The 26283-nt window shown below is 38.4% G+C and overlaps 1 protein-coding gene across 8 annotated transcripts in view; it reads left to right on the top strand.

Moving 5' to 3' along the window:
* Window positions 1-2070: 2070 nt before the first annotated feature.
* Window positions 2071-26283, top strand: part of LOC131113864 (cilia- and flagella-associated protein 46) — a 53682-nt gene continuing 29469 nt past the window's right edge. For 7 of the 8 annotated variants that reach the window (XM_058064283.1, XM_058064282.1, XM_058064281.1 and 4 more), the window contains exons 1-32: window positions 2071-2479; window positions 2562-2683; window positions 3928-4059; window positions 4288-4352; window positions 5827-5991; window positions 6529-6652; window positions 7818-7912; window positions 8216-8341; window positions 8494-8593; window positions 8872-8970; window positions 9973-10163; window positions 10277-10502; window positions 10862-10979; window positions 12954-13083; window positions 13396-13520; window positions 14671-14786; window positions 14885-14991; window positions 15752-15964; window positions 16138-16312; window positions 17473-17622; window positions 18872-18976; window positions 19216-19397; window positions 21318-21449; window positions 21609-21774; window positions 23229-23295; window positions 23411-23546; window positions 23667-23850; window positions 23979-24132; window positions 24808-25031; window positions 25336-25443; window positions 25544-25702; window positions 25831-25979. In XM_058064283.1, the coding sequence (XP_057920266.1) occupies window positions 2431-2479; window positions 2562-2683; window positions 3928-4059; window positions 4288-4352; window positions 5827-5991; window positions 6529-6652; window positions 7818-7912; window positions 8216-8341; window positions 8494-8593; window positions 8872-8970; window positions 9973-10163; window positions 10277-10502; window positions 10862-10979; window positions 12954-13083; window positions 13396-13520; window positions 14671-14786; window positions 14885-14991; window positions 15752-15964; window positions 16138-16312; window positions 17473-17622; window positions 18872-18976; window positions 19216-19397; window positions 21318-21449; window positions 21609-21774; window positions 23229-23295; window positions 23411-23546; window positions 23667-23850; window positions 23979-24132; window positions 24808-25031; window positions 25336-25443; window positions 25544-25702; window positions 25831-25979 (4394 nt within the window). In that variant the 5' untranslated portion in view covers window positions 2071-2430. Of the gene's footprint in view, window positions 2480-2561; window positions 2684-3927; window positions 4060-4287; window positions 4353-5826; window positions 5992-6528; window positions 6653-6732; window positions 6909-7817; window positions 7913-8215; window positions 8342-8493; window positions 8594-8871; window positions 8971-9972; window positions 10164-10276; window positions 10503-10861; window positions 10980-12953; window positions 13084-13395; window positions 13521-14670; window positions 14787-14884; window positions 14992-15751; window positions 15965-16137; window positions 16313-17472; window positions 17623-18871; window positions 18977-19215; window positions 19398-21317; window positions 21450-21608; window positions 21775-23228; window positions 23296-23410; window positions 23547-23666; window positions 23851-23978; window positions 24133-24807; window positions 25032-25335; window positions 25444-25543; window positions 25703-25830; window positions 25980-26283 lie in introns of those variants that run through there. The other variant, XM_058064285.1, reaches the window with a different exon arrangement.

Genomic DNA, 26283 nt, shown 5'->3' with positions numbered 1-26283 from the left:
CCCATCTATTATGCCTGTCAGTATTCCCATTCATCCATGTCATTGTATTCTCAAGTGTATATCTACTAGAAGTGCATTTTTATGTATTATATTTAAATTATTATATTAATAATAGGCCATAGTCAACCACAAAACAGCATGATTACTTGACATTACTATATTTACATTTACATAAGAACATTTGACATGTGGAAAACATTGTGTCAGTGATGATACTGTTAGAACCGTTGGGATAAAACACTGTTCCTTTGTGAAATCATCCTGTAAACAAAGTTCCATCTTACCAGCATGCTCCTGATGATCCTCATTGTTCTAATTGTTCCATCCTGGATTAATTGCTACATTTTGACTTTAATTTCTACCCTAATTGCTTCAAAGTGGATGAAATGGGCGATATATTTTGCTCATAAAAGCATATTAACAGCGTGCCCCCCTGGTAGTGAAGCACGGCGGTAACAGCTTCCTGGAGGTTTGCTGCAATTCATTCCTGGGAAATGCTACAATGATTAATGTTGTTTAGCTATTGGATAGTGCATTATCGTATTTGTTCTCCACCTTGCATTTGTTTTGCTGACAAGATTGCGCCATATGATCACATCGTGTTTCTTCAGAGGTTCCAAATGTGCCACAACTGCAGATAACTGGAAAGTATTTGTTTCCTTAAATTATATATTGTTACAGAACAGCTGCTATATTACGTATAGCACATCATAGCTTCATATTAGTTCATTAAACACAGGTTCCTCCATCATAAATGAAAATACATTTATTTGTCTTTTTTTTCAATATATTGCAGTTCTTTCCTTGAACCAACCACAACGATTGCTGTGACAGTATTCGCTGAAGCCCTTTTCTAGATATATATCAATTATGTTGCAGAACAGGTGTAGGCTTGGAACCTAATGTGTCACAGGCAGACACATTTTTCATTTTAAAAGCCCAGTCATCATGATTTAGAACCATCTGTGCGGGGCGGGCCGAGCAACTAATTGTTTTGCTTAGCAAGGCCCAGACCATCCTATTATGGATATTACCACTGGAGGACATCAAAATTCACCTTTAACTCAGACTTGTGAGTATGCACTTGTGCCCATGTAAAATACAAAATAAATGGGTACCATGTTGAATTGGAAACTATTGTAAATACCTTTCTACTATACCTTTATTTTCTGATTGAGCACAGATGATGGACAGCCTTCTAAAGTATTATAAATACTTATAAAGTCCTGTGTTAGACAGGTATATCCACGGCTTTAATTACATAATCTTCATACAATAATGAGGCGGGGTACAACCTGGACTGGTGGCCAGCCAATCGCAGGGCACATATAGACAAACAACCATTCACACTCACATTCATACCTATGCAAAACCCACGCACACACAGGGAGAATACGCAAACTCCACGCAGAGAATCAAACCCAGGTCTTCCTGATATCCTGACTGTGTGGCTTACACACTAACCGCCTGAATATATGCAAAGCATTTATATATATTTCAAGAATGTCAGCTTTTTGATATAAGTGAAAAAGCAAATTATGAGTATGAACGTTAGTCTTGGGTTCCCATAATATTGTAATTTTTTCCTCAACCTAATTTTCCAAAAAATACAACTTTATACTTTCTGTTTCTGTTATTATTATGTAAAAATAACTATAGCTATACTAAAAAGGCATTGTTTTTCCTCATATTACTACTTGTTTATTCTCATGAAATTTTTCTTTTAATATTTTGATTTTAGTCTTGTAAAATCAAATAATTTTCCAACTATTTCAACTTCACAAATGTTCTACATTATCCCCACAAGACCAGAAAAAAACAGCTGCCAGCTGCAAATGGCCCTTAGGCCATACTTTGGACACCCACGCTTTATATTCAGTACATTGAATCCATTTTGTCACATTAGCAGAATATTTCGTTTTTTTTATTTTATGTAAATTAAACAGGTAGTTTTTCCTCTTGTTAAACATGATAAACCGTTTTGACAAAAAGCCAAAGTTTAAATTGCAATATTTTTGTCCCTCTTTGCTTACCGTAATGCAGACGCCTTGGCTGGGTAGCGTTGCTAGGTTACGGTCGCAAACAAAATGTAACGCTCGGATATTTGGCAACATTTATAATCGAGGGGAATATTCTTTTGATTCCAGATATTTTTAACAGTTCTATGTATCATTTTCAGTTTAAATTAGCTTCTTAATTGAAGCATGAATGCCTTTGGCGACGTTACTCTACACCATTTGGGTGCCTTTGACCTAGCATAATAATAATTACGGAATTCCCTTTCAAGCTATTAAATAAAGCGACTAACATTCGCTAACTTATCGTTGTTTTAAAGTGAGGCACCTAGTATTTTGAAGCGAAAATAGTAAATACTCAGAAGTAAGAAAAAGCCACTTGTTTAGTGAATGTTCTCCAGAAAGACCGATTAGCATGGACCTGGATGTCATTCAGTACTTGGCCAAGGCCAAGAAAAACAGAGGTTTGTGCTCCCGCTGGCTCAGCTAACATTAAAAGAGGTTACAGAGGGTTTATTGCATTGTTTTCTTCTATATGTATATCAGACTCCGGAGCTTTGCAATCAGCCTTCAATGTATTGGAAGTGATGACAGCAGCTGGAAGCCCAGAAGGAGCACGCAGCTTTGACCCACATTTGTATGTCTTCTGTGGGGAAGAAGCACTGCAGGTAGGAGGAGTGTGCTGACAGGTTTGTCAGCTTCTGTATTCCAACAAGTTAAATGAATTCAATTGCAAATATATTGTATATTAATATATATATTCTAAGTTTGTCCTTTGACAAGTCACTTACTAAATAAACTGCAGAAAGCAGTCGCCTATAGGCAGATTGGGAATCATTACAGAGGCTACCACTTTCCAGGAAAGATGGTGTAGATGCTGAAATGAAATGTTGTTACAGGGATGATGCTTCAGCACATTTATCTCACTGAGGGGATATTATTATTGTGTAGACAAGCAGGCCTCCTCCTATCTGTGAAACACTGACATACATATATCGACTTTGATATGTGAATTTGTGAATTTTGTACATAGAACACCTGTTTATTGCCTTCTAAATTTGATTATATGAAGAATCCTGTAGACAGGAAATAGCACCCCTATAGTCACCTTTATACTCATATTGCCCAATATACAGCAGTAGACTTAATAACAGAAAATAAGACATATTAGAGATACTAAAATTGGTAGAATTCCCTTTTTATGACATCATACTTCCTCATCTAACATTAAAGAGAGCATTGTAGAATAATTTGCTTCATGGCTTTGATACATCTTATGAATATCTGATATTTCTATTTTTGTTCATTTGGACATTTTTATGTTTATTTGGAATAAAAGAAGTCAAATTTGAACCAGGAAATGGTGACGGATGACTGTACATACATGTACTGTGTTTTAATAGAATACAGGGCATTATGGCCAATATTCACCATGATCCATTGTTTGACTTTAATTATCTTGAATACATACTGATGGTACAGCATGATATGTAATGTTTTAGTTTTTCTTTGTTCATCAGAAGAAAATGTTAGTCCAGCCTTAAGGTATTAAACGAGTGCAGTTGTCATTAAAACCTTATGTAGATTATTATTATGTAGTGTTTATTATACTGTACATGTATCCATCTAATATATTGATTCATTCAGCGTTGCCCCATGTTGTTTTCCTTATGCTTGACTAAAAATCTGTTTCACATCATTATGATCCACAGCCTAGAGTGCCGACTGTGCTGCTCTCTCAAGTACTATCAGTGGTGTGGAACTGCACTGTATCACATCCAGAAGTGTTTGTGATATTTTGGTTGAATCATTTTGAATGCAGCTGTACATATGTTGTGTAATATACGTATAGAGCTGGGGTACCGAGATTGTTTGTGTGCAACACAATTACGCTTTGCTTTCTTTATTTTAGCTGGGCTGTTTAGAGATAAGCGCGGCATGCCTGAACAAATTCTTTGAGCGCAAACCACCAGCTGATCAATATTTGTGCCGCGCCTTGATCTGCCAAGGCCAGCTGAAGTGTCCCCCGGCCACAGGGAGCATGGTGAGTACAGTAAATTAGGCGCAGCTTCTTGACAGGGTTGCTCATGTTACTTGGAACAGATACATTCTGTGTGTTCTTTCCTACATTTGTTATAAAATGTCAGTTGTTGTCCTAACTTTTGTAAGCAAAGGAATGTTGTTGAACATCTGCCCATTTATCGTCCATAGATACAGCCACTGTGTTTTGAGATAAAGAGTTATCACTGCAACATTTTTTTTTCTGCTGTAGGAAGACTTTCAGGAGAATGTGAGATGTTTTCTTAAAGCAATTGAAATTGCAAAGCGAGAGAAAAGGTATGTAACACAGAAAAGTTACAGTAGTCTCTCGTTTATCTGGTTTCATTGTTTGCAGAAAGTCACTGTGGTAAGTTCTGTGAAGTAGGATTTCTTATTTATATATTGAATGTTTTCATAGTTAGAGCACAGAAAACAATTTTATGAGCTGAATATGTTTTTAAGAAGATTAGAGCCCTCCAGGCATCAAATAACACCCCTATAGTCACCATTATACTAATATTACCCAATATAGTAGACACAACAGAAAAGCAATTTAAGGCACAATAAGACTTATGCCAGTGTGTGTTGCTGGAAATATGTTCCAGTGCTGAGGGCGGACAGGAAGTGACATCAGAGTTTTGGATAGGTGTGGTTTATGGCCAGAACTGTAGCCTGTATTAGAGCTTATTGTGCGTGTTGTGAGATACCGAGTGACCAGTATAGAATACTACATATTATCATAGTAGCTTATGTTTGTATTTTAGTTCATTTAGCTACTTTAATGCTTGATTTAAACAAAATATACATAATATTACATTACATGTACATATTTTTCGGCTGCAGACTTACCCCGCACAAGGTCCCGTGAGTTCTGGTCGGATTTCGGTGATGAGAAACATGGTTCAGTTTGTTATTTGGAGGTTGGCTTCTTAAAACAATATGCATTCAAAAGAGCATTTGCATGAAAAAAATCGCTCTGCTTTCTCCGAAGCCAAATTAATGCACGTTATTGGCTGTTCATTGTGTGTATTATGAAGATACATCTGCTACGACATCCTAATAAAAGTCTGAGATAAAAGCTTTATGGACCAATGAATTTATGAGGAATTGACGTCACGAAGTATTTTTCCATTACAATGTATACAGTGACTACAATTTATATTAAGATTTTCTGTTACATTAATTTTGAATTTCAACAAATGAATAATTGAAATAATACTTTACTTTAATACTTCCCTTCAACCTTTTACTCACATTTGAATCATGTGTGTTGTTGACGTTAACACAACTTTATCGGTGGGTGAAAAGGATCATAGATACAATAGCAACAGATACATTCCCTGGTGTTTTCTCGAAGATAAGTTCAGACATCAACAGTCTCTTTGCTAAGAAATGCACAAAGGGTCAATAATAGGGTGAAATGTGCAATGCCCAATTAACACCTAAGAGAATATTTATGTTATACACCAAGTTTAAGTAACATAACACGCTCTCTGGTGGTTAAATTAGCAGCACTCAAGTGGTCCATCAAGGATTGAAGCATTTATTTGTACTTATTTCACATTGATGGGTTTCTACAGAGTTCTCTACTGTGGCTTATTAGAGAGCAGTTTAGTCCCACTCTTTTGCATTTTATGAAACAATTGCTTTCACAGTTAAGAAATAGTTAAAATAGAGTTGTTTTGTACAAATACAATAAATTTCTTGCATTCATATTAATAACGTAATTTTCACTATATCTTTGTTTTGCTTGTGGTTTGTTTCCGGGCAGATCTCATTACATTGTCTTCAATGCCTCAGTGCTATATGCCCAGATGGTACGTCCTCTCCTGCAGCCAGGGCGGTGTCGCCACCTGATTTCGTCCCTCAGGCAGGTGGTCAAAAGTCTGGAAGCGGTGGCTGACAAGAACCACAGCTGGAGGGCAGAACTCATGATGCAAGTGACCCGCCGCTGCACTCTTATGCTCAACTCGCATTCACGGGGATGGCGAACGGAGCTAATGAAGCAGCATTTCATGTGCTGCAACAACTTTCCGGCTCCTCAGTTAATTGGCTTGCTTATTCTCATCTAATGGAGGGAGAAAGTGTGCTGATGTAAGCTGTCTTATGTACATGAAAACAACCTTAGGTTCAAATGCTAATCTTGTTTTTGACCACCAGACACAATGTACCATTTGTCGACGGTGTGGTGTGAATGATGCAGCTAGGCATAATTTTAATTGGGTTCAGAAAATGACAGGATAGCCACCGTGGAGGGCGTATATTCGGAGGTAATTGTTCTGCTGTCATAAGTCAGTCAACAATTACAGTGGAGGGGTACTATTGATAACATTTCAATGATGTAGAATTGCAACATTTTCTGAGAACTGAGCACGGACACGTGGTGTTTTGGATTTGAAAACACTATGCAAATACATCTAGTAGACCATAATGTTTTGTAGAACACATTTAAAATGCTAATCATCTTTTTCAGGCACTTAATTGACTGTCTTTTGGACTCTGGGAAAACAGACGATGCTGGGAGTTATGCTCGAGTTACAGAGGAATTCATCAGGAAACACTGTCCAGATCTTTATTCAAAGCTCTTTCGTGTGCAGGTAAATTATTCTATGACTTTAGGGGAAACAAATATATGCATAGTATGTAAGAATATGCACCAAAGATGTAAAACAGTTGTTTAACTTGATTGGTATATGGTAGTTACAACATATTCTCTCCGGATGACTGCACGGTGATGGTATGGTCGGCATGGCTGCTTCATGACCAGAAGGTTCTGCATTTGAATGTGACTCAGATGGGACTTTTCTCTGGAGAATTCAGCTGAGATGAGCCTCAGCCAGGCCCTGCATACCAGTATGCTATCTGTAACATGATACAGTCATCCCTTGCCGCTTTGCGATTTAAATTTCACAGCTGACAGCTCATGGTGGAACACAACCTATTAAAAATATACATATATAAGCAAATTGTATGCAAAACGTATACATTTCCAGGCATACAAAAATGGCTAAATGAGCTAAAATACAAATCTAAGGTATTCTGAACGCATATTCAAAAATGTTGTGATGTAGTATTCTGCACTGACCGCTAGATATCGGTAATGTTACTGTAATGTTTGGTGAGACACACAAGCACCAGACTTTTATTTCATATTTAAATCATCTCACAACAGCAGGCAAAATAATCGTTAACACGAGCTACTGTTGTGTCTGTATACCACAGCAACCTACAACTCAACTCTGATCTCCGACATTACTTCCTGTCCACCCGACACTCAGCTCTTCTAGAACCACAATGCATTCACAGCAACATACACAAGCCTTTTTTCGGTCTTAAGTGTCTTATTTTCTGTTCTTATGTCTACTGTATTTGAGAATACAAGTGTAAAGGTGACTACTCTGATTTTATTTCATGTCTAAAGAGCTCTAATAATGTTGAAAAACCATATGTAGAAGGTCCTAAACAGGTTTTCTATGCTTTAAGTACATAAATATTCCATTTATAAATAATGAATCTGACAAATTCATTGTTGTCATTACGGTCGAGTCTTGAACCAATTTACCATGCTAAACAAGGGATTACTGTATATTTTTAATCTGTATATGTTAAGACTCCATTCTGAATTTAGTCATTTTATTCTGACAATGGGAAAGAAAGATATGGCCTGTGGGCTGCCAGTTGACATATATATATGTCGGGCATCAACTTCTTGTATCTTCTTCTAGCATCAGTATCAATTCTAACATGAGCCTTTTGTTTTAGGTGTGGCATAACCTATCAAAAAAGGACGTTCTTATAAAAAAGAGTCGGCAGTCGAATACCTTACTTGTCATTTACAAAATGCTGCAATTCAAAAGGTAAGGAATTTTGATGAGATCATGGACAAGTTTAAGTGTCTTTCTCTGATGGATTTATTTAGAGTGTGGAAATGTGGCACGTAACGTGGGTCTAGGTTTGTTTTTACGTAAATTACAAATGTTTGCCTTGCTTGGCTATATTGGGTCTAAGTTTGGCATTGCCTGCTATTATACATTATCCTGAAGTAATATGCAGTCAACTCTCAATTCAGTTCATTCAAAAAACATTAGGAATAATACTTTAACACACATGTACTGTATGTATACATATATTTATTCCAAGATGTCTCCCATTGATTTTAGGGGCTTGGGCGAAATAAAGGAGGATGAGGTTGGTAAAAAGGATTCAAACGAGCTGGAGGATATTTTTGGTCTTCTCGGGGATTCCGCAAAAGCATCTTTTCGGACACCCATCGCGCCAGCTAGCAGGTCGGTAAACAGTGTTTTTCTCTACAAGCCTTTATTTCAACCACTTACAAAATAGCTCAGTGCCATTGACAGCCAGTCGCTGATTAAACATGGTTCAAACCATTTTGACATGATTTGATTTATATCCATGTTGTTTTATGTTCGATTTGCAGAGTGTCCTTCCTCATAGAGCTGGCTTTGCTGGCCTTGCAAGGGAAGAATCAGAAAGTGGCAGCCAAATGCTTAAAAAAGCTACAGTCAGCAGGGGAAACTGTAAGTGTTGGATATCGTCCTCAACATCCATCGGTAGCAAGATTCAATACCCCGTAACAGCACATGTTCGACAAAGACACATCCATTCAGCGGTTAAACACATTTTTGACCGACAAGTTTACTTGATCTGAATTCTGACTATTTGTTGGTCAGGTGATAACCAGTTAGATTAAACAATGCCACATCTCATGTATAGAGATGTACTTTGATTCATACTGTAAGAAGTGTTTTTCTTATTCCATCACACTCTTGACTTTTGAATTGCTCTTTTCTTTCAGAGTATCGGTGAACAAATAATAATGGAGTGTGTCAACTGTGAAATAAACCTCCAGAAGAAAGAGACTAAGATGAATGACTATTCCAAATCCAGTGTGGAGGTGCTCAATCATCAGACACACCTCAGTTCCTGTTATAAAACAATCAGTCATTTTAGTGGCGGTAATTTGATCAGGAGGTCAAAGTGAATAAGTTCACATACTTTTAAGATAGAAATGTTGTACATGCATTTCGATATGAGTCGGTGTTTGCCTTAAGCTGTTATATAAAATGTTATGCAATGGTACCTTGGAGGCATCTGCCCGTTAGACTTCTCAAGGTATAACACGGTATGAAAAAGTCACGGTTTGAAACCACTGAAATTGTATGTCATACCATTTCTATGATATTTCACTGTTTCTACATGGAAATACTTTTTCAGGTCCCGTGTTATTCCTCGCGGTCTGAACTGGGCTTCGATTTTTGCCAAAAGTCATTAGCTGCCTCGTTAGCATTGAGCGCCATTGTAGGTTGAAATATTACTCAACGCCGAGGCTCGTCAAATGTGGAATTGTGATTCAGAACGGGACACATGCGGAGGATAAGTGGCATTAATCATTTATTATCCACTGAACAACAAGCAACAACCATTTCACAATGTCTCAGTTGCTAACAGCAGTGACATGACCAAGAGTCAGCAAAAATTAAATTAAATTAAATTAAATTAAATTAAATTAAATTAAATTAAATTAAATTAAATTAAATTAAATTAAATTAAATTAAATTAAATTAAATTAAATTAAATTAAATTAAATTAAATTAAATTAAATTAAATTAAAAATATTATTTAATATATTTGCAATGATACTTTGCGATGAGTTCTTCAGTTCAATAGTGTTTATCACCTCAATCGATTGCATGGAATGAAAGTAATGAAGGTACAGGGCATACAGGCCAGTTTGTTAAGCGCAATATTGCACGATAACTGTGTACGGAAATTGAGGCAAAATTTAGTCGAAAAACAAATCACACGAGTAATAATATTTAATAATGTTGTAATATTTAGTCAATAATGAAAGGACTGCTTTTTGAAATAGCTTGAGAATATTTTATTTTCCCCTCAGGCACGTCTAAAGGAGATAGGGAAACTGAATCAGTGTCTACAGGTTGCAGTCAGAGAGGGGGACCCCCAGGCTGTGCAGGCAGTGTGTGCGACCCAGTGGAGTTTTTGTCTTCCACTGTTGCAGCACAATCTACGCAAACATGTGAAGACACCTCTGTCCCGGGTGGCCCAAGCACTGGAAGATATGCAGTGGTAGCCATCTTGATTCATTTTCATTCATTCTAATTCTCTTTCTATAAATCTATACTGTAAGTCTGTCTGTCGATATGAAAATCCAGAACACATTTTTTGTGTCATTTTTCCAGTATGCTGTTCCCAGTTCGATGTCTGGTCCATGCAGAGCTTGCAATGATTGAAGAAGAGGACGGACTCCTCGAGGCTTCGATCACTCACCTCCAAAAAGCCATGCTGCTGGATAATGGCACCCAAAAAGAAAGATTGTTGTCAGCTTTCCACCTCCTGCAGCTCCGAAGGGACCTCTATCAAGCACCCTCTCGCAGCGAGGATAAAGCCGCTATGCTCATGCAGCAGGTTTGTAGCGTTTGGGGTTAACCAGTTCAGTACCCCCCCCCCCAAAAAAAAAATAAAAAATCATTTGGAGACTAAATTGCTGGTGTGTGAATGTAGGAATGTTTGCTTATATGTGTCTTGTCATTGTCTGGTGACCTGGCCAGGCTGTATCTAGCGCTTTAAGCTACCATAACAAATGGATTCCATTTCCTGTGTTGGTTGTGGAAATAACATTTACAAATGGACTTATCAGTGATATAGGCTGAGGATGCACCAAAATTAATTGTATTGGTTTTGCTTACGACTGAAATAATGAAAGTGGTGTGTTTGTCGATGTATACAATGTATTAACTGTTTCTTTTTCTCTCTTTTTCTGTCAGGTCAAGGACATGCAAACCCAACAAGATACAGATTGTCGCCCTTTGCTGCTGACGGTGGGTCAACTGTTGGCTCCTGCTGATTTCCAGATGGTGCTGAATGCAGAGAGCGCTCCTAAACGTACGCGTTCCCCTTTTTTTGAGTTCACACTTTCTTAGCTGCAATGATTTGCTCTTTTTTACACATCCTGTTGCAGCCATCTGCATGCATTTGAAAAAGTGATTATCAAGTGGTCATGACGTCAAAAAATGTTTGACAAAAACAACAAAACAGAAGCACTCCCTTAATAAAACATTTTGGGCATACTGCAGCTATCCGCCAGTAAACAATTATAAATTATGAGTGAAATGAAGTGATTAAATGAGCGATAATCACACTCCCCCTAGCGAGTTTTCTGAACAGACACAGCTATGATGTCATGTCGGTATGTTTGACTGGCAGTGATTGACACTGACAGATTGACTGCAAGATACAAGACGGGTAAGCAGGGATAGCTGCTTAGCTAGCCTCTGAATTTGGCATGAAAACCCAGATTGTCGTTCTAGGATTGGTAGAATTCATAGAATCTACTTAGTATTCGTGTCTAGTGTCTTTGAGAGCTGTAAACAGGCTTAGTCCAACTGCTCATTGAGCGCCATTGTAGGTTGAAATATTACTCACGCCGAGGCTCGTCAAATGTGGAATTGTGATTCAGAACGGGACACATGCGGAGGACAAGTGGTATTAATCATTTATTTTCCACTGAACAACAAGCAACAACCATTCGACAATGTCTCAGTTGCTAACAGCAGTGACATGACCAAGAGTCAGCAAAAATTAAATTAAATTAAATTAAATTAAATTAAATTAAATTAAATTAAATTAAATTAAATTAAATTAAATTAAATTAAATTAAATTAAATTAAATTAAATTAAATTAAATTAAATTAAATTAAATTAAATTAAATTTAATTTAATTTAATTTAATTTAATTTAATTTAATTTAATTTAATTTAAAATATTTGCAATGATACTTTGTGATGAGTTCTTCAGTTCAATAGTGTTTATCACCTAGTGTCTTTGAGAGCTGTAAACAGGCTTAGTCCAACTGCTCAACTCCACCTGCCACACAAGGAGCGGGCACAATATCCAAAAGGTGTGTAACAGAAAATCAACAAAATGCATCGCAACAATGTAGGAACAATGCATTTCATAGGTAGTTCTGGGAAGGAAGGGTCTCCAGGCAAGTGACACACGTGTGACACAAAGGTTATGTTGGTAATGAATAGCCTCAGGGTGTACTGTACTGCTAACTTTGCTATCAGTCTTACATCAAGTGATTAGAGGACGAGTGTTAGAAGGAAAGTTCTCGAGGCGACTTTACTTCCCCCTTCAATGATGGAAGGTGTAGCAGCAGAAGTGTACATAAGTTGATATTCAAGCAAGGAAATATGCCTCTCAATGTTATTTTTCACAGTGAAAATAACAAGATTAAGATGTGTTTTGTTGTCATGAGCACTTTCATTCTGTAGACATGAATACGCATACAGCACATATACCACTTAAAATAGTTTCATGTTTACTGTTTGTATCACTATGTTTGGCAAGATGATAATATCAATGTTCATAGATAGCAGGTACAGAGCATGAATAACAACAATACACAAGAGTCCTATAGCAGTGCAAGCATACAAGCCCTGTAGCATTCTTAAAAACATTGCAGTCGGTGACCTCTCTATAATCCAGTTGTTAAATTTCCCCAGTCCTGCTTAAGCCACGACATATCTAAATAAGATCTAAAGCATTCTGGAGTGTGTGCTCTTGAAGTCATCTTTTTTTTTAAAGTTTCTAATCGACTTGCCTTGCAGCCATTGACATGACTGAAGGAGCAGTGATTTGCATACATTCCCTCCTGCTGCACCCTACATTATTGCTTTGCATAAACATGCATAATTAATGCATGTTAAATAAGTCATAGTAATTGATGTTGCAGTTTCTTGGACTTGAGCAATCTGTTTTGTTTGCACATCCATAACATGTACAATATGTCCCTAATGAATAGAGCGAAAAGAGCGAGTTGTGCAACATAATTAATGGGAATTTGTGTTTCACCAGTTACCAAAGCAAGTGTTGGATGTGGGCCAATCGTTCAGCTTTCGGCCGAAGCTCAGCATTACTACGAAGCTGTACAGAAGTTGGATGGTTACCTGGATCGACAAGGAGAAAATGCTGACAACACAGAAAGGTTTTTGGTATATTTGTGTCTTCTTTCCAGTGTAAAAAGTACCATAGCAATCATTGTAGTTTAGAAGCTATGCACAGACTACAAATATACTACAGTGGTACTGCTACTGGAATTTGTGTGAGAGTCAGAATGGAAAGATCATTCCAGTTGAAAAGCGGAAATGCACGAAACAACAACCCAATTTAATAGTATGGTCCCATTTTGTAATATTCAATTGTGCATCATTGTATCATTCCAAATGGAGAATACCATTTTCTGCAAATAAGCATGTTTAATGGTCTACAATGTGAGGTTTGATCTTTTCTTGTTTAGACTGAAGCTGTGGGCAGCACTTGCAAAGTCGGCACGAAAACAGGAAGTCTGGGACGTATGCCGCGTCGCTTGTCGCTTCTGTTTGCTCTATGATGAGGGAAAAACCAAGATGGCCAAGTGTCAGAGTAAGATGAACCACCAGCTCAGGAGAAGAATGTTAAATAGGCAAGCAGACAAAACGAGTTGGCATGCCACGGGGTAACAGAATGGTGACACAAAAAAACAACAAGGGTATAATACGTGATTTCATTTGCTACGTCTAGTTCACCCTGAAGTACTTTAGCATGGACTTGGGTGTGCAGGTAAAGACTGGGACAATTAAGAAGGTTGGGACTCTTGCTGACATAATTATGTGTTTTAAAAGCTGCAAATCGTACCCCACAATATAATCAAGAACTAGCATCACGGTACCGGCATTAGCGACAAAGTCGTATGTTTACATCCATGGCCAACTACCAGGATCAGCTGGGTGGACTCTTGCTGACATAATAATGTGTTTTAAAGGCTGCAAATCGCACCCCACAATATAATTAAGAACTAGCATCATGGTACCGGCATTAGCGACAAAGTCGTATGTTTACGTATATTTACCCACACGCCCAAGTCCATGGCCAACTACCAGGATCAGCTGGGTGAACCAAATGAAATTGCAAGAAAGAACAAAAACTACAAATGACACAAATATTTTTGTTTCATATTCAAACTAAAATGTAGAAAATCCCCTTTAATAGATATTCTTAATCGAGCTATTCCAGTCCTGAATTTCTTCAAGTTCAAGGTCAAACTATGGCAACACACCTGCCTTGTGCCGCGCCTACGCCACGCCAACGTGGTGTGGCCAGTGCACTTTGCAAATTTGGTGAGCAATGCAGTCTGGCGCAGCGCAGTGCACCCACGCCTCCGTCCCTCCCACCAGCGCCAAGTGGCAAAGAGAGAAGGCGTGAGGGTTTAACATAGCCAAGTTTAATCTTAACCAATCAAATGAACACCTTTCGTTGCCTTTTATATAGCACGCTGTTTTCCAACGTTCAAAATTAGAGACATGTGATAAGCCTGGTTAGTAGCTTTCATAATAGCATCAGCTACAAGAAGTAGCTGCTGTGGAATTGTCTGGCAACCAGTCCGGGGTGTATCACGCCTCTCGCCCAAAGTCATTTGGGATAGGCTCCAGGATACCCCCCGCAACCCTAGCGAGGATAAGCGGCTTAGAAAATGGATTACTGTAATTGGTATTCCATGTCACAAGCTATTTATCATTAATTTGTTTTCTTGCAGAATCTCGATGCTCAGAGGATGACAGCTCTACTGAAACTGTTAGCAGTTATGAAGAAATTCAACCCTGTGTCAAGAAGTTGCGCCTTTTAGCCGAAATATGTTATATTACTGCTGAGGTATGTACATGAAGAACTTATACTTCTGAACTGTTTTAAGATATGAAAAAAAAATATGTATATAGAAATAAATATGCATATGTGTCTGTCTTGATCAGGCTACTATCCAAAAGTTACAAATGCACGGTGTGCAACTCAACAGCCCTGCAGTTCTTCCACTGGATGGAGGTGTTTCTGAAGACGACCCACATTGGATTACTTATAGGTAAAAAAAACAGTAACAACGCTTTCATTACAATTTTCCAAGCACATATTGTGCACCCAGCAATAATTGTTCATCTATATAATGAAACCATATCAGACATCTCAAAGGGTGTCCGCAGTTAACATAGGAACATACTCTAATATTTGTTTTGTCTGCATGTTTGTATAGGGTTTATCCCAAGACTGATAATAAATATGTATTTAAGAGATAAAGAACATTGATCCTGCATGATACACCACATGTATATGAAAAAAGATACGGCAAACAGAAATGGAAAAGGACGCTGATTTATATTATACTGCATGCATCAGATATTATACTCCAGATCCATACATAGAACAGCTGTGAAGGCCACAAACACTGAGTATGGATTTGTGTCCAACTGACATTAAAGATCGGGTGCCCGTGGCTACCAATGTATCGGGCTAGGATTCTGCGCTGGACCTCATACTGATTCAACAACGTGCTCCTTTGAGAATTTATTGAGGTTAGACAGCTTGACCCCGGCCCCAAGCTAGGCGAGCCCCATAAATACCGAACTCAAGGGACCACCAGAACTGGCTGCCAGTCCAGGTTGTATTCACCGAGTTGCTCAGATGCGATATGCTCTGGCACAACCCTGAACAGAATAACAGTGTAAAATGGATGGAATCAATGCCTATGAAATTTGAAACTAAAGAATAAAATTATGAATTATATCTAGATGCCATGCAATGAAATGTGTATTTATTGATATTCTACTTGTCTCCATTCCACTCAGAGACTGGATCCAGTCGTTGTCTGATTATGCCTCCTCCACTTTCTTACGGGCAGCTGAGCTTGGTACACAGATGAGAGAGCCCTGGATTGTAGCAAATGCAGCCATTTACTTATGGAACTACAACAGGCACTTGCTGATTTCTGGAGACTATAAATGTCTCGTGCCCACCTTCCAGAGCTTGGTGGAGATGCTCCAAAAAACAGAGTGCATTAGGTAGGAATGATCTGCTTTGCATCATTTACCCGTGATATACATTTGCTGCTTCATTTGTTTATTTAAAAACTATGTTTATATTTTTGCTCAACACTTCATTATGTTGTCAAAGGAATGATCTTCCATTTATCTCACAAAAATGCATTTGGGCTCTTATATTTTGTCCTTCCCAGCCACCGTGCTCTGTTGGTGCTCCTGTGTGACGTTGTGGCTCGAGGTTTGATCCAGCATCTACCTGTACCTGACAATGTGGAGCAATCGCCTCAAGACAAGGGCAAATTCAAAACAAGTCTTCAAGCTGGTGTGCTTGACGCTGATAGTCTCGAGAGTGTCCAAAAAGCACGAGAGGTATGTTACTGTATGTGTGTTGGGGGGTATTGCATCATAGTTTTGGTTTCACTTCTCTACAGCCTTTTATAGACTCTCATGTCCAAATAAGCTCATTTGTGTACGCCCAACAATTTGCAGCTGTTAAATGATCACAAATGCCATTTTTTAAAGCATGATTTAGAACTTTGTAGACATGAAAATGAAAATATGTTTGCATTTTATACTGTTGCATACTTGCTACATATACATTATGCGTATACGTATAATTGTTTGTTTCGTGTCAGACGTTATCTATTAACTAATTCAATCCAAATTATTGAATTAGTTAATTAGCCCCTTCATTACGGGCAATTTTAGACTATTTTGACTGATCTTTCAAGGCACACAGAAAATAGTGCTCTATGGCTGTATAAACATAGGAACTACCAGAAGAAAGATTACACTTCTGTCTTTCATCATAAAAAAAAAGTATTTCCACCTTTTTCCATGGTTTTACTAATCAGTATTAGAGCCAGGGTAAGTTTTAGGACAATGTCAGTTCCCGACTAAAAAAAGGAGAAAACCAGGTTTTTGTGAAAATATATATTTCAATCATAACTTTCATGTTGACCCCAATTTTTTGCTTTTATAACAGCTCATATTTCTAAACAACTACACCAAAACATAAACAATACAAAAAGTTAGTTTTACATCAAAATAACAATTTAGTTACAAATAAAACACTATTTACATCTTTCACATTTGGAACTGAAAACTCCTCCCACATTCCAAAAACATGCTAGGTTAATCGGCCACTCCAAATTGTCCATAGGTATGAATGTGAGTGTGAATGGTTGTTTGTCTATATGTGCCCTGTGATTGGCTGGCCACCAGTCCAGGGTGTACCCCGCCTCTCGCCTGAAGACAGCTGGGATAGGCTCCAGCACCCCCGTGAGGATAAGTGGTAGAAAATGAATGCATTCTGGGAGAAAACTGGAGCATACACAGGAAGAACATAGATTTGAACCCTCCTGACTTTGAGGCCAACACATGCTCACCACTAATCCATCACACGGCCAAACTACGATGTTTCAGTAATCAAGTTATAAAACAGTTTTCAGTGCAACAGACAGGTTAGAAACCGAAGACAGCACGTTTTACTTGCTGCAGATGATACAATATACCGTGTGTCTCCACAGCTATGCGACTACTCCCTGTCCATATCCAACTGCAACCCCCGAGGGGAAAAAGTCCCAATTGCTGTGCAGAAGCAAATAGTGGCCACCTGGGTGCAGATCAAGAGCCTCTTGCAGCAGCAACCTGGCCCAGGTACCGACATGGATGAAAAGGTACCATTCTATCTGTCCTCCTTCAACAATTGTTGATGGAAATTAGATGATTTTTATTTATTTTTTCTTGTAGAGATAGTCGTAAGACATGGATTCTTCTCAGCTTTGTTCCTTTATCTGCTTGAGCCACTCTCTGGTGATGCAATGATTGCATGGCCAAATACTTTCATTGCTCAGCAGCACATAAAAACACCACAGCATATATATACTGTAGGCTTGAAGTTTGGCAGGAGATGAAACAAGACTCTTTCTCATTCGTATTAAGATTTAAAATTGTTTCACTTGTAAAAATCTGAAAATTCTGCATAAAACATGTAATTCACCCCTAGGTTTATATTTATGAATATGTTATATTAAAGTATAAAATGTACATATATAGTCTACATAACACCTCTGTGTGTGGCTTCTACAGTCAGGTTTTTAAAAATCTCACCGTATTTGTGGCGTACCCCGCCTCTCACCCAAGACAGCTGGGATAGGCTCCAGCACGCCTGTGACCCTCGTGAGGATAAGTGGTAGAAAACTAATGAATGATTGACTGTAAACAAAATAAAAAGATGGAAAAATATCCTTTCACTGCCAGATTCTTACACAGTGAACCAGATCACAGATGAAGACATTGCTCTTGCTACATGGCGGTGCATCAAACGTAGAAGTCTCCACTTAGTGCTCTGCACCGTCTGGCTAAAAAAAGGATGTCAAGCTATTTTGGCTTTGTGTTTCATCCACCGCAGATCCCACGACATCTCATGGTGTATTTTCCATGGCTATATCTGAGTTTTCCCTCTAACAGAGCAGAACAGAATGAAAATATACTTCATACCTATTCTCTCATTAGTGCTTTGCCTTGCTGTTTGCATGTCCACCAAAATATGTATAATAATAACTGAGTGCCAAGCAGATAAATGCACTGTACCGGTGCAGCTCAATAAATTACAGCAGCTCAATAAATTACACTATCTTGCAAAAAAAATTTATTTCATAAGTTCAGTTCAGACGAACAGGTCAAACTACTTTTGAAGTAGACCAAACTACTTCAAAATACTACAATTTGATACAATTTACTCCAAACCACTACTAAAATAATACAAATATACTGCTCAATTTTTGTGTGAATGTATAATATTGTTCCGGTGTAGTGATCAGTGAGTGAGTAGTTCATAATAGTTCATAGAACGTTTGATGTATGCTCAACAGGGTGCGGAATCCAACAAATTTCCAAACTTATTTTCCAAACTTGCATTGTCAGATTGAAGAAGTGTCGCCTCTGACCCGTGTGCTGATTCAAGTGGAGATGCTCCAGTCCAATAAGAATCCCAGTAACTTGGAGAGTTGTGATCCCAGTCTCTCAACAGTATGTACCCACATCTTTTGTGTGTTTCCCTGATATACAGTTGGTATTACTCAAATCATTACTTCAATGATTACGTTCCATTAGGTCTCCTTTTTGACCTCCTTACTTCTAGCTAGCATTCCCTTATGACATTCTAATCGCCCTCTTCTTCACTCTTGTCCAGTAAACATAATCCATTGCTTCATTTATCACAGTCTTGTTTGAAATATTCCCTTCTGTTGCTCTTGTCTTACCCAAAGCTGGTGACCATGGTGTCCAATGCCAAATGGAACGATGCTGTGGTGGAGTTGCAGATATGGTGTCAGCTTGCGACATTTTGCCACCATGCTAAGGAGTACGGCTTGGTGCGGAGCTGCACTGAAAACGCAATGAAGCTGGAGGATGCAGCGGCAAGCTGCCTCAACACCACGTCTTGCCTTTTGTAAGCATACGCTAACCTATTAGAGTCATTTTAGTCTCATACCGAATGAAGGGGTACGCAATGTATTGTATGTAAAATGTAATTTAACAAGAAAACGAAACAAATGCAGAAATGAAAATATCAGCAGTCATTTTTCAATAATAAAGTGAAAATAATACAAAAAAAGTTCTAATTGAAAGATATAAAGTCTTAATTTTATGAGAATAAATAACATTCATCGAAAAGTCACATTATAATTAATTTTACAAAAATACATAATATTAAACAAAAAGTCATAATATTATAAATAACCAACAAAAATGAAGTTTTTGCAAAAAACCTCATGTTACCAGAATAACAAAAGTAACATGGTTATAAAGTCACAGTAGAAAGTGCATATTGTTGGAATAAATAAAATAAAAAAGCAGGATTTAAATAAGTATTAAATAAGAATAAAGTGAAAATATTAAGAGAAAAAAAGTCAGATTCCAACAAAAAAAGTCAAATTTATGAAAACAAAGTCATAGAATTAAGAAAAATTTTGTATTTTAGTAACAGAGTGAAATTATCAAATAAATATGTATTTCTTAACTATAACTCCTCATTCTTATGTTGAAACATGAACACATGCTGTATTTCTTTCTTGCAACATTGTTAGTTTTTGGGGTTTTTTTTAGAGGGCTTCATCGTTTAAATAGGTATCCCAATGACAGCACTGTAAGCTAGCTCATATTAACTCATTTTCAATGTTACTATGCATGGAAAAAGGAAAGAAATATGTGTTCATGTTTCACATAAGGATTGTGAATGATGGGCAAAATTCCAAAAAAAAGAGCAGTTCCCCATTAATATATATTCACAAAATTTTCCTTCCTTTCATCTGTCATCCTTTCATTTTTTGATGCTAATAGACCTGCAAAAAGTGTGTGGCATTCATATCATTTTGAATGCTTTCTTCGGGAAAGCACACGTGTAGGAGTGGGTGAGATATTTGCTTGCGCAGCTCCCTCGGGTTGCAATGGGCATATTTTGCAGAACTGCACTTCATATTATTTATTTATTTGTGATGTGGGCAGCACGGTGGCCCGGTAATCAGCATGTCAGACTCCTTAAATCCTTATGGGTTTGCATGTTGTTTCCATGCATGCAAGGATTTTCTCAAGGTACTCCAGCTTCCTCCCACTTCCCCAAAACATGCATGCGAGTCTAATGGGAGATTCTAAATTCCCCATGGGCGTGAATATGAATATGGTGAATATGTTTATCTATGTTTACGGATGATTAGGGGTGAAAACCAAAACGGGATATCATATCAACCTGATTGAAAAACTAATTAGCTAGTGGTGAATCATTGTGGTGCCAAATTAGTGCAGCAGGGCTCAGCTGGTAGTGGTAGTCTACCAACCTGAAGGTTGTGGGTTCGATCCTCTGTGATCACGTCCAAGTATCCTTGGGCATGATTGAACCCCCAGTTGCTCCTGATGCTGCATCATCAGTAGGTAAATGTGCTAACAGTCAAAGCGCTTTGAGTGCCTTAGCGATGGAGAAGCGCTATACAAGTTAAAGACCATTTATATGCATGCATACTCAGCCAACTACATCAAGTACTTGAAGATGATATTGTGCAAGTAACATCTTGTAAGTAATGCAACGTCCCGACAGAGGCTGACAGTCTGACGTTTTTTTTTTTTTAAACTTTATTATCTTAAAATGCCAAAAGCAGTACTGCACTTCGAACACCAAACACTCGTTTTGCCAACACTCCACAACCGCGCACAACATAATACTTCATCATTATCCACCAATCATATCCCAAAAAGTGCAGTTTTCCTTTCAGCGCTTGTACTGTTTCATATGTACCTATTTGGCACCAACATTTATGAAGTAGTATTCCATTGATTGAGTGTTTCCGATTAATCCTAATTAATCTCGCATTCCTAGGTATGGCTCACCTGCAGTAAATGAAATGCTGAGCAGTGCTGCCTGTCTGAGGGGCTTGAGTAAAATCCACGAGGCCATCGGAGATTTACATATTTACAGGGCAGGCATGGACATTCTTCTGTCTAGTGTCAGGTGATGTCTGCAGTTTACTTTCATACTGACATTACACTTAGAGTACACATAGTATTATACTAGTATATCATCTTGAGAGTTTCCAGTGTTGTTTTTCATTACTTGTCATATTTATGAGATAACATATGTTGTACCATATACATATTCTTTTGTTCACAGCTATGCAAAGAAGGCCGGAAATCCAGAGCTATGTCGAACAGCTGCAAGACATTACTGGAACGCTTGCCTACCTCTAACCCAGTCACCTGAGGAACGACACCAGTTGAGAGAACCACTGGAAGCAATTCTCAACGCTCTCATCCACACTCATACTAAATATGCAACTGTAAGACTCGCTTTTTCCATATTGACACCCACACTCGTATACATTGAGCGTTACATTTTAATGGCAGTATTGTGTGTGTGTGAAAGTGGGCTGCAGCCAATAATTGCAGCCAATATTTTATGTTAATATTTATTTTTCTAAATGGCATTGCTTCCCAGACTGTCAAGCTGAGCATGTAGGCAGCAGTGTTCCAAAACACATGCTCTGTTGTAATTCATTATTAATGAAATCGCAGAACTTGCGGAGCTCAGGGATGAAAAATCTGCTCCATGGCATTGGCTGCGATATGGATAAATACATGTTGCTGATGGGAAGATTCCAAAAAATCATGTAAGCACCTTAGGTCTCCGGAAAAGGCAATAGAAGAAGGAAACAATTGCCAAAGTAGCAATCCCTCGCCAGTTTGTACTTGGAAATTTCACTCCTACCAGGTTTTTTTGAAGCATTCGTGTTATTGAAGCAAATATTATGCTTTCTCTGCCTAAATTAGGCATTTTAAAGCATCGTCACAGCAAACCAATCTTCTCCATCCAACCCTGTCTTCTGCATCTGTCTGTCTCACACCAACTACCCTCGTGTCCTCCTTCACTACATCCATAAACCTCCTCTTTGGTCTTCCTGTAAGCCTCCTACCTGGCAGCATCCTTCTACCAATATATTCACTATCTCTCCTCTGGACATGGCCTTGGCCTTGGAGATAAAGGGCCTCTAACATGTAATGTACTCCTTCCTGATCCTATCCATCCTGGTCACTCCCAATGAGAACCTCGGCATCTTCATCTTTGCCACCTCCAGTTCTGCTTACTGTCTTTTCCATCACAGTTTTTTTTTCCCCGAGTAAAGTAATTTCATTTAACTTTTCAAGTTAAAACTCAATGATGAACCCCCAACGTCATTTCCTGTTCACTTCCCTACCAGGTGAACTGTCTTAAATGGTTTATTTTATGCGATTATATCTAGTAAATCAGGTAATATGAACGTAAAGATGACTATATGGGTACTATTACATGTCTATATGGCTGTAATAATGTTAAATATCATATTTAGACAATCTTAAATATAGGTTTTCTATGCCATAACTGTCAAAATATTCATATATATTATTATTGGTGGAAATTCACTTACCACGGTTTGGATTAGAACCAACTAAATATGATAAAGGAGGGACGCGGAACTATACTGGATAGGCTTACGAGTGTAAATGGGTGTTTTTTCATTTTCTAGAGGGCTTTATTAATGTTTAGATAAACAAGGTTGTATACTAATTTTCTTTGCTCTAACTACGGAATATCCAATGTATGAACAAGGAATTCTACTTCATGGAAATTGACTTGTCTGAAACCAAATTAACCACCACAAATCAGGAATTACTGTGCATTTATTATCAAAGGATATTGGAAAACTTCATGTACTCCGCTTTAGTATAAAGTTGAACAATTCCTATTCCATATCAGGACAAAGTCAAAGGCTTGCAGACGTCGGCACCGATTCCTCCTGGGATTTCCAAACCTGAAGCACCAAGTAAGGATCCTGGCATGATGTGTATATGTGTTTTGTAATAACCTTTGCACACATTTCTCATATATTGTATTATACACTTGGTTATGTTCTGTTCTTTCTGTGTGCCTCTGAGCAGATGAAGAAGTCCTAACCCTGAGATCATCGATTTACTGTCTGTTGCTCCAAGTATACATAGACAGAACCGATTGGAACGGTGCTCTGCAGCTGCTGGATAATGCTGTTAGAGATATGCCTTCAACCAAACACAGACTGTTGAGTAAAACAAACACAGCAGTGATGACCGAGAGAAGGAGATGAAACAAACCTCTCAAAGTATAATATAGCACATAAATAATATATTCATGGGTTATTGCTTTTGTGTATGTTTCCAGACCTCTGCTGAAATACCGCATCCAGATGAAAGCGCGGCTGGGGGAAAGTGTATTGATGGACATGCAGACGTTACAAGGCAAAGAAGAGCATCATTGTTCATTTATGTGGAACAAAGTAGCACGGTGTTCTTGCAATATAACACAGCAACTGGACTGCTTTAGGAAATCGGTCACGTCCTTCTTGGTAAGTAAAGAGAATTCTACAGCCATTGCACAAAGAAAACAATAAGCTTTTACCCCCATCTTGTGGAATCATAACATCATTACAGTTATTTCACCTTTGTTTTATATTCCCTGTTTTTGGCACACAAGAGTGAGGAAAATCAATGGCAAAAAGTGGGCTTCATGCTGGAATTTGCAGCTTGGCTTTACTGTCATAACTTCCCTAAAGAGGATGCTCAACATCAGGTTCACTGGGCTATTGACATTCTCCTTCATTGGGAAACAGACAAGTCAGAAAACCCAGGTAGGACTCAGCCACACCTGCTGCATACCTTCTCCACCAGGTGCAATCTTAATCACATGACATTGTCACATGATTTAAAAAAGTAATAAAAATTCACATGATTCAACTGGGGGCTGCATGGCGGTCGAAGAGGCCGAGGAGACCCGAGTTCAATCCCACCCTCAGCCATCTCTGTGTGGAATTTGCATGTTCTCCCCGTGCATGCGTGGGTTTTCTCCGGTTTCCTCCCACATTCCAAAAACATGCTAGGTTAATTAGCCACTCCAAATTGTCCATAGGTATGAATGTGAGTGTGAATGGTTGTTTGTCTATATGTGCCCTGTGATTGGCTGGCCACCAGTCCAGGGTGTACCCCGCCTCTCGCCTGAAGACAGCTGGGATAGGCTCCAGCACCCCCTGTGACCCTCGTGAGGATAAGCGGTAGAATATGAATGAATGAATGATTCAACTGCAAGACTAGTTGAATCATGCTCCTTCAAATCGAATCGTGGAACAGTTGACTATTCTGAGACGCATGTATTTTTTATTTCTCTTAGAGATCAATAAAGTGTATATCTATCACAATTTAATTTTCTGTCCATACATACATAGGAGGCGTACTTGAAATGTACTGTCATTTATGTAGTACCTCATATGCAAAGTCCTGCATAATATATTTTGTGATTTTGTGTCTAGAGGACGAATGTCAGGAGATGGATGAGAGCTCGGTGAGATGTGACACTCTGGCTGTTGTCCAAGGACTGTCATTCATACAAAGTATATCCAATCTGAGGGAGGTGCAACGCCTAAACAGCTTGGTACAAGCACACACTTTGCTCGCTGTCATGGCAGACAGAAATTTACCTGAGCACCAGATGAACCTACTTAGAGCTTACGACTATGTGCTCCAAATATGGAAGGTGGGTAAGAAAAAAAATGCAATGTATTTTAAACAGAGTTAGGACCATTGACAGACATCATGTTTGTAGTACCAAGATCATTGGTTGCAATTTTGGTAAAGTTGGAAACAAAAAGGAACTAAGCAGGATTGTTTAATTTCACCTCAACGATCGCAGGGCAGTTTTATGCATATGCATATGATAGGTGAAGCTGCTGTTTATACGCATACAGAAACATAATTGACATTAGGATGGCGCCCTGGGGAACTCCATATCTTAGTGGCCAACTGGTATATTAACTAATGTTAGCTTTCTTTCTCTGCAGGTATCAATGACAGTTGTTTCTTTGATTCCCAGTGAGCATGGCACGCCTCATTCCCCCACCACGCCTGGGCCAAAAAAAGAAAAGGGCAAAGGGAAAAAAACCAAAGATGTACTTTTCCTTATCATTTGGTTGAACTACAGAATATATTTTCGAATGAAATTTGTTACAGTAGTACATTTTATTTTATTTGTCTCATCTGCTTTGCTAGGCTACTCCCGCAGAAGTGAAACCCAAACCTGCTTTGGATCCAAAACTCTGTTCTAATCTGGAGTATTGGGTTAAATACGCTTGTTCTGATCAAGTCCGCTACATGTTTAAAACCACCTGCAATCCCCAGTGCATCAGCATTCATAGCATAACACAGCAGGTAAATCTCCATCCATTCATCAAGCAAATCAGCAAATAACTATTATTAATTGCTCAATATGTAGGATCTTGTGATTAAAGTTTTAAAAAAGTAGGATTATATTTTATTTTTACTGTAATTTGCTTTAGGCCCAGAGCCTACATTATCTTAACCTTCTGGAAAAGGAGCTCCACTCACTCTCACTCAGCCACCTGACGCTACCCATAATGCACCTGGCTGAGACAATTGCTTATGACCTTTTGGACAAGAGGAGCCTCTCTGACCTGTATCGACTCAGGTAGGAATACTACATATTAGTAATTTGTCAGCATAATGTTTGACAGTATGATTGACATGATGCACTCCACCTCCCGCCCAGTCTGTCGATAGAACCGACTCCAGCTCTCCTGAATCTGTACATTCGTTACTTTAGCATCATCGCTGTTGCTAGCCAAATAGAGGCGTGAACTATGATTTCTCCTACAACACTTTCAGGGTTCTGGCGCAAAAAGTGGCACAGGGCAATCTAACTGGAACAACATGTTGCATGATTCATTCATTCATTTTCTACCGCTTATCCTCACGAGGGTCGCGGCCGTGCT

Source organism: Doryrhamphus excisus, chromosome 2 (genome assembly GCF_030265055.1).
Source record: "Doryrhamphus excisus isolate RoL2022-K1 chromosome 2, RoL_Dexc_1.0, whole genome shotgun sequence".
NCBI lineage: Eukaryota > Metazoa > Chordata > Actinopteri > Syngnathiformes > Syngnathidae > Doryrhamphus > Doryrhamphus excisus.
Note: the sequence above shows the minus strand (reverse complement) of the source record. Positions and strands in the feature narration are given on the sequence as shown.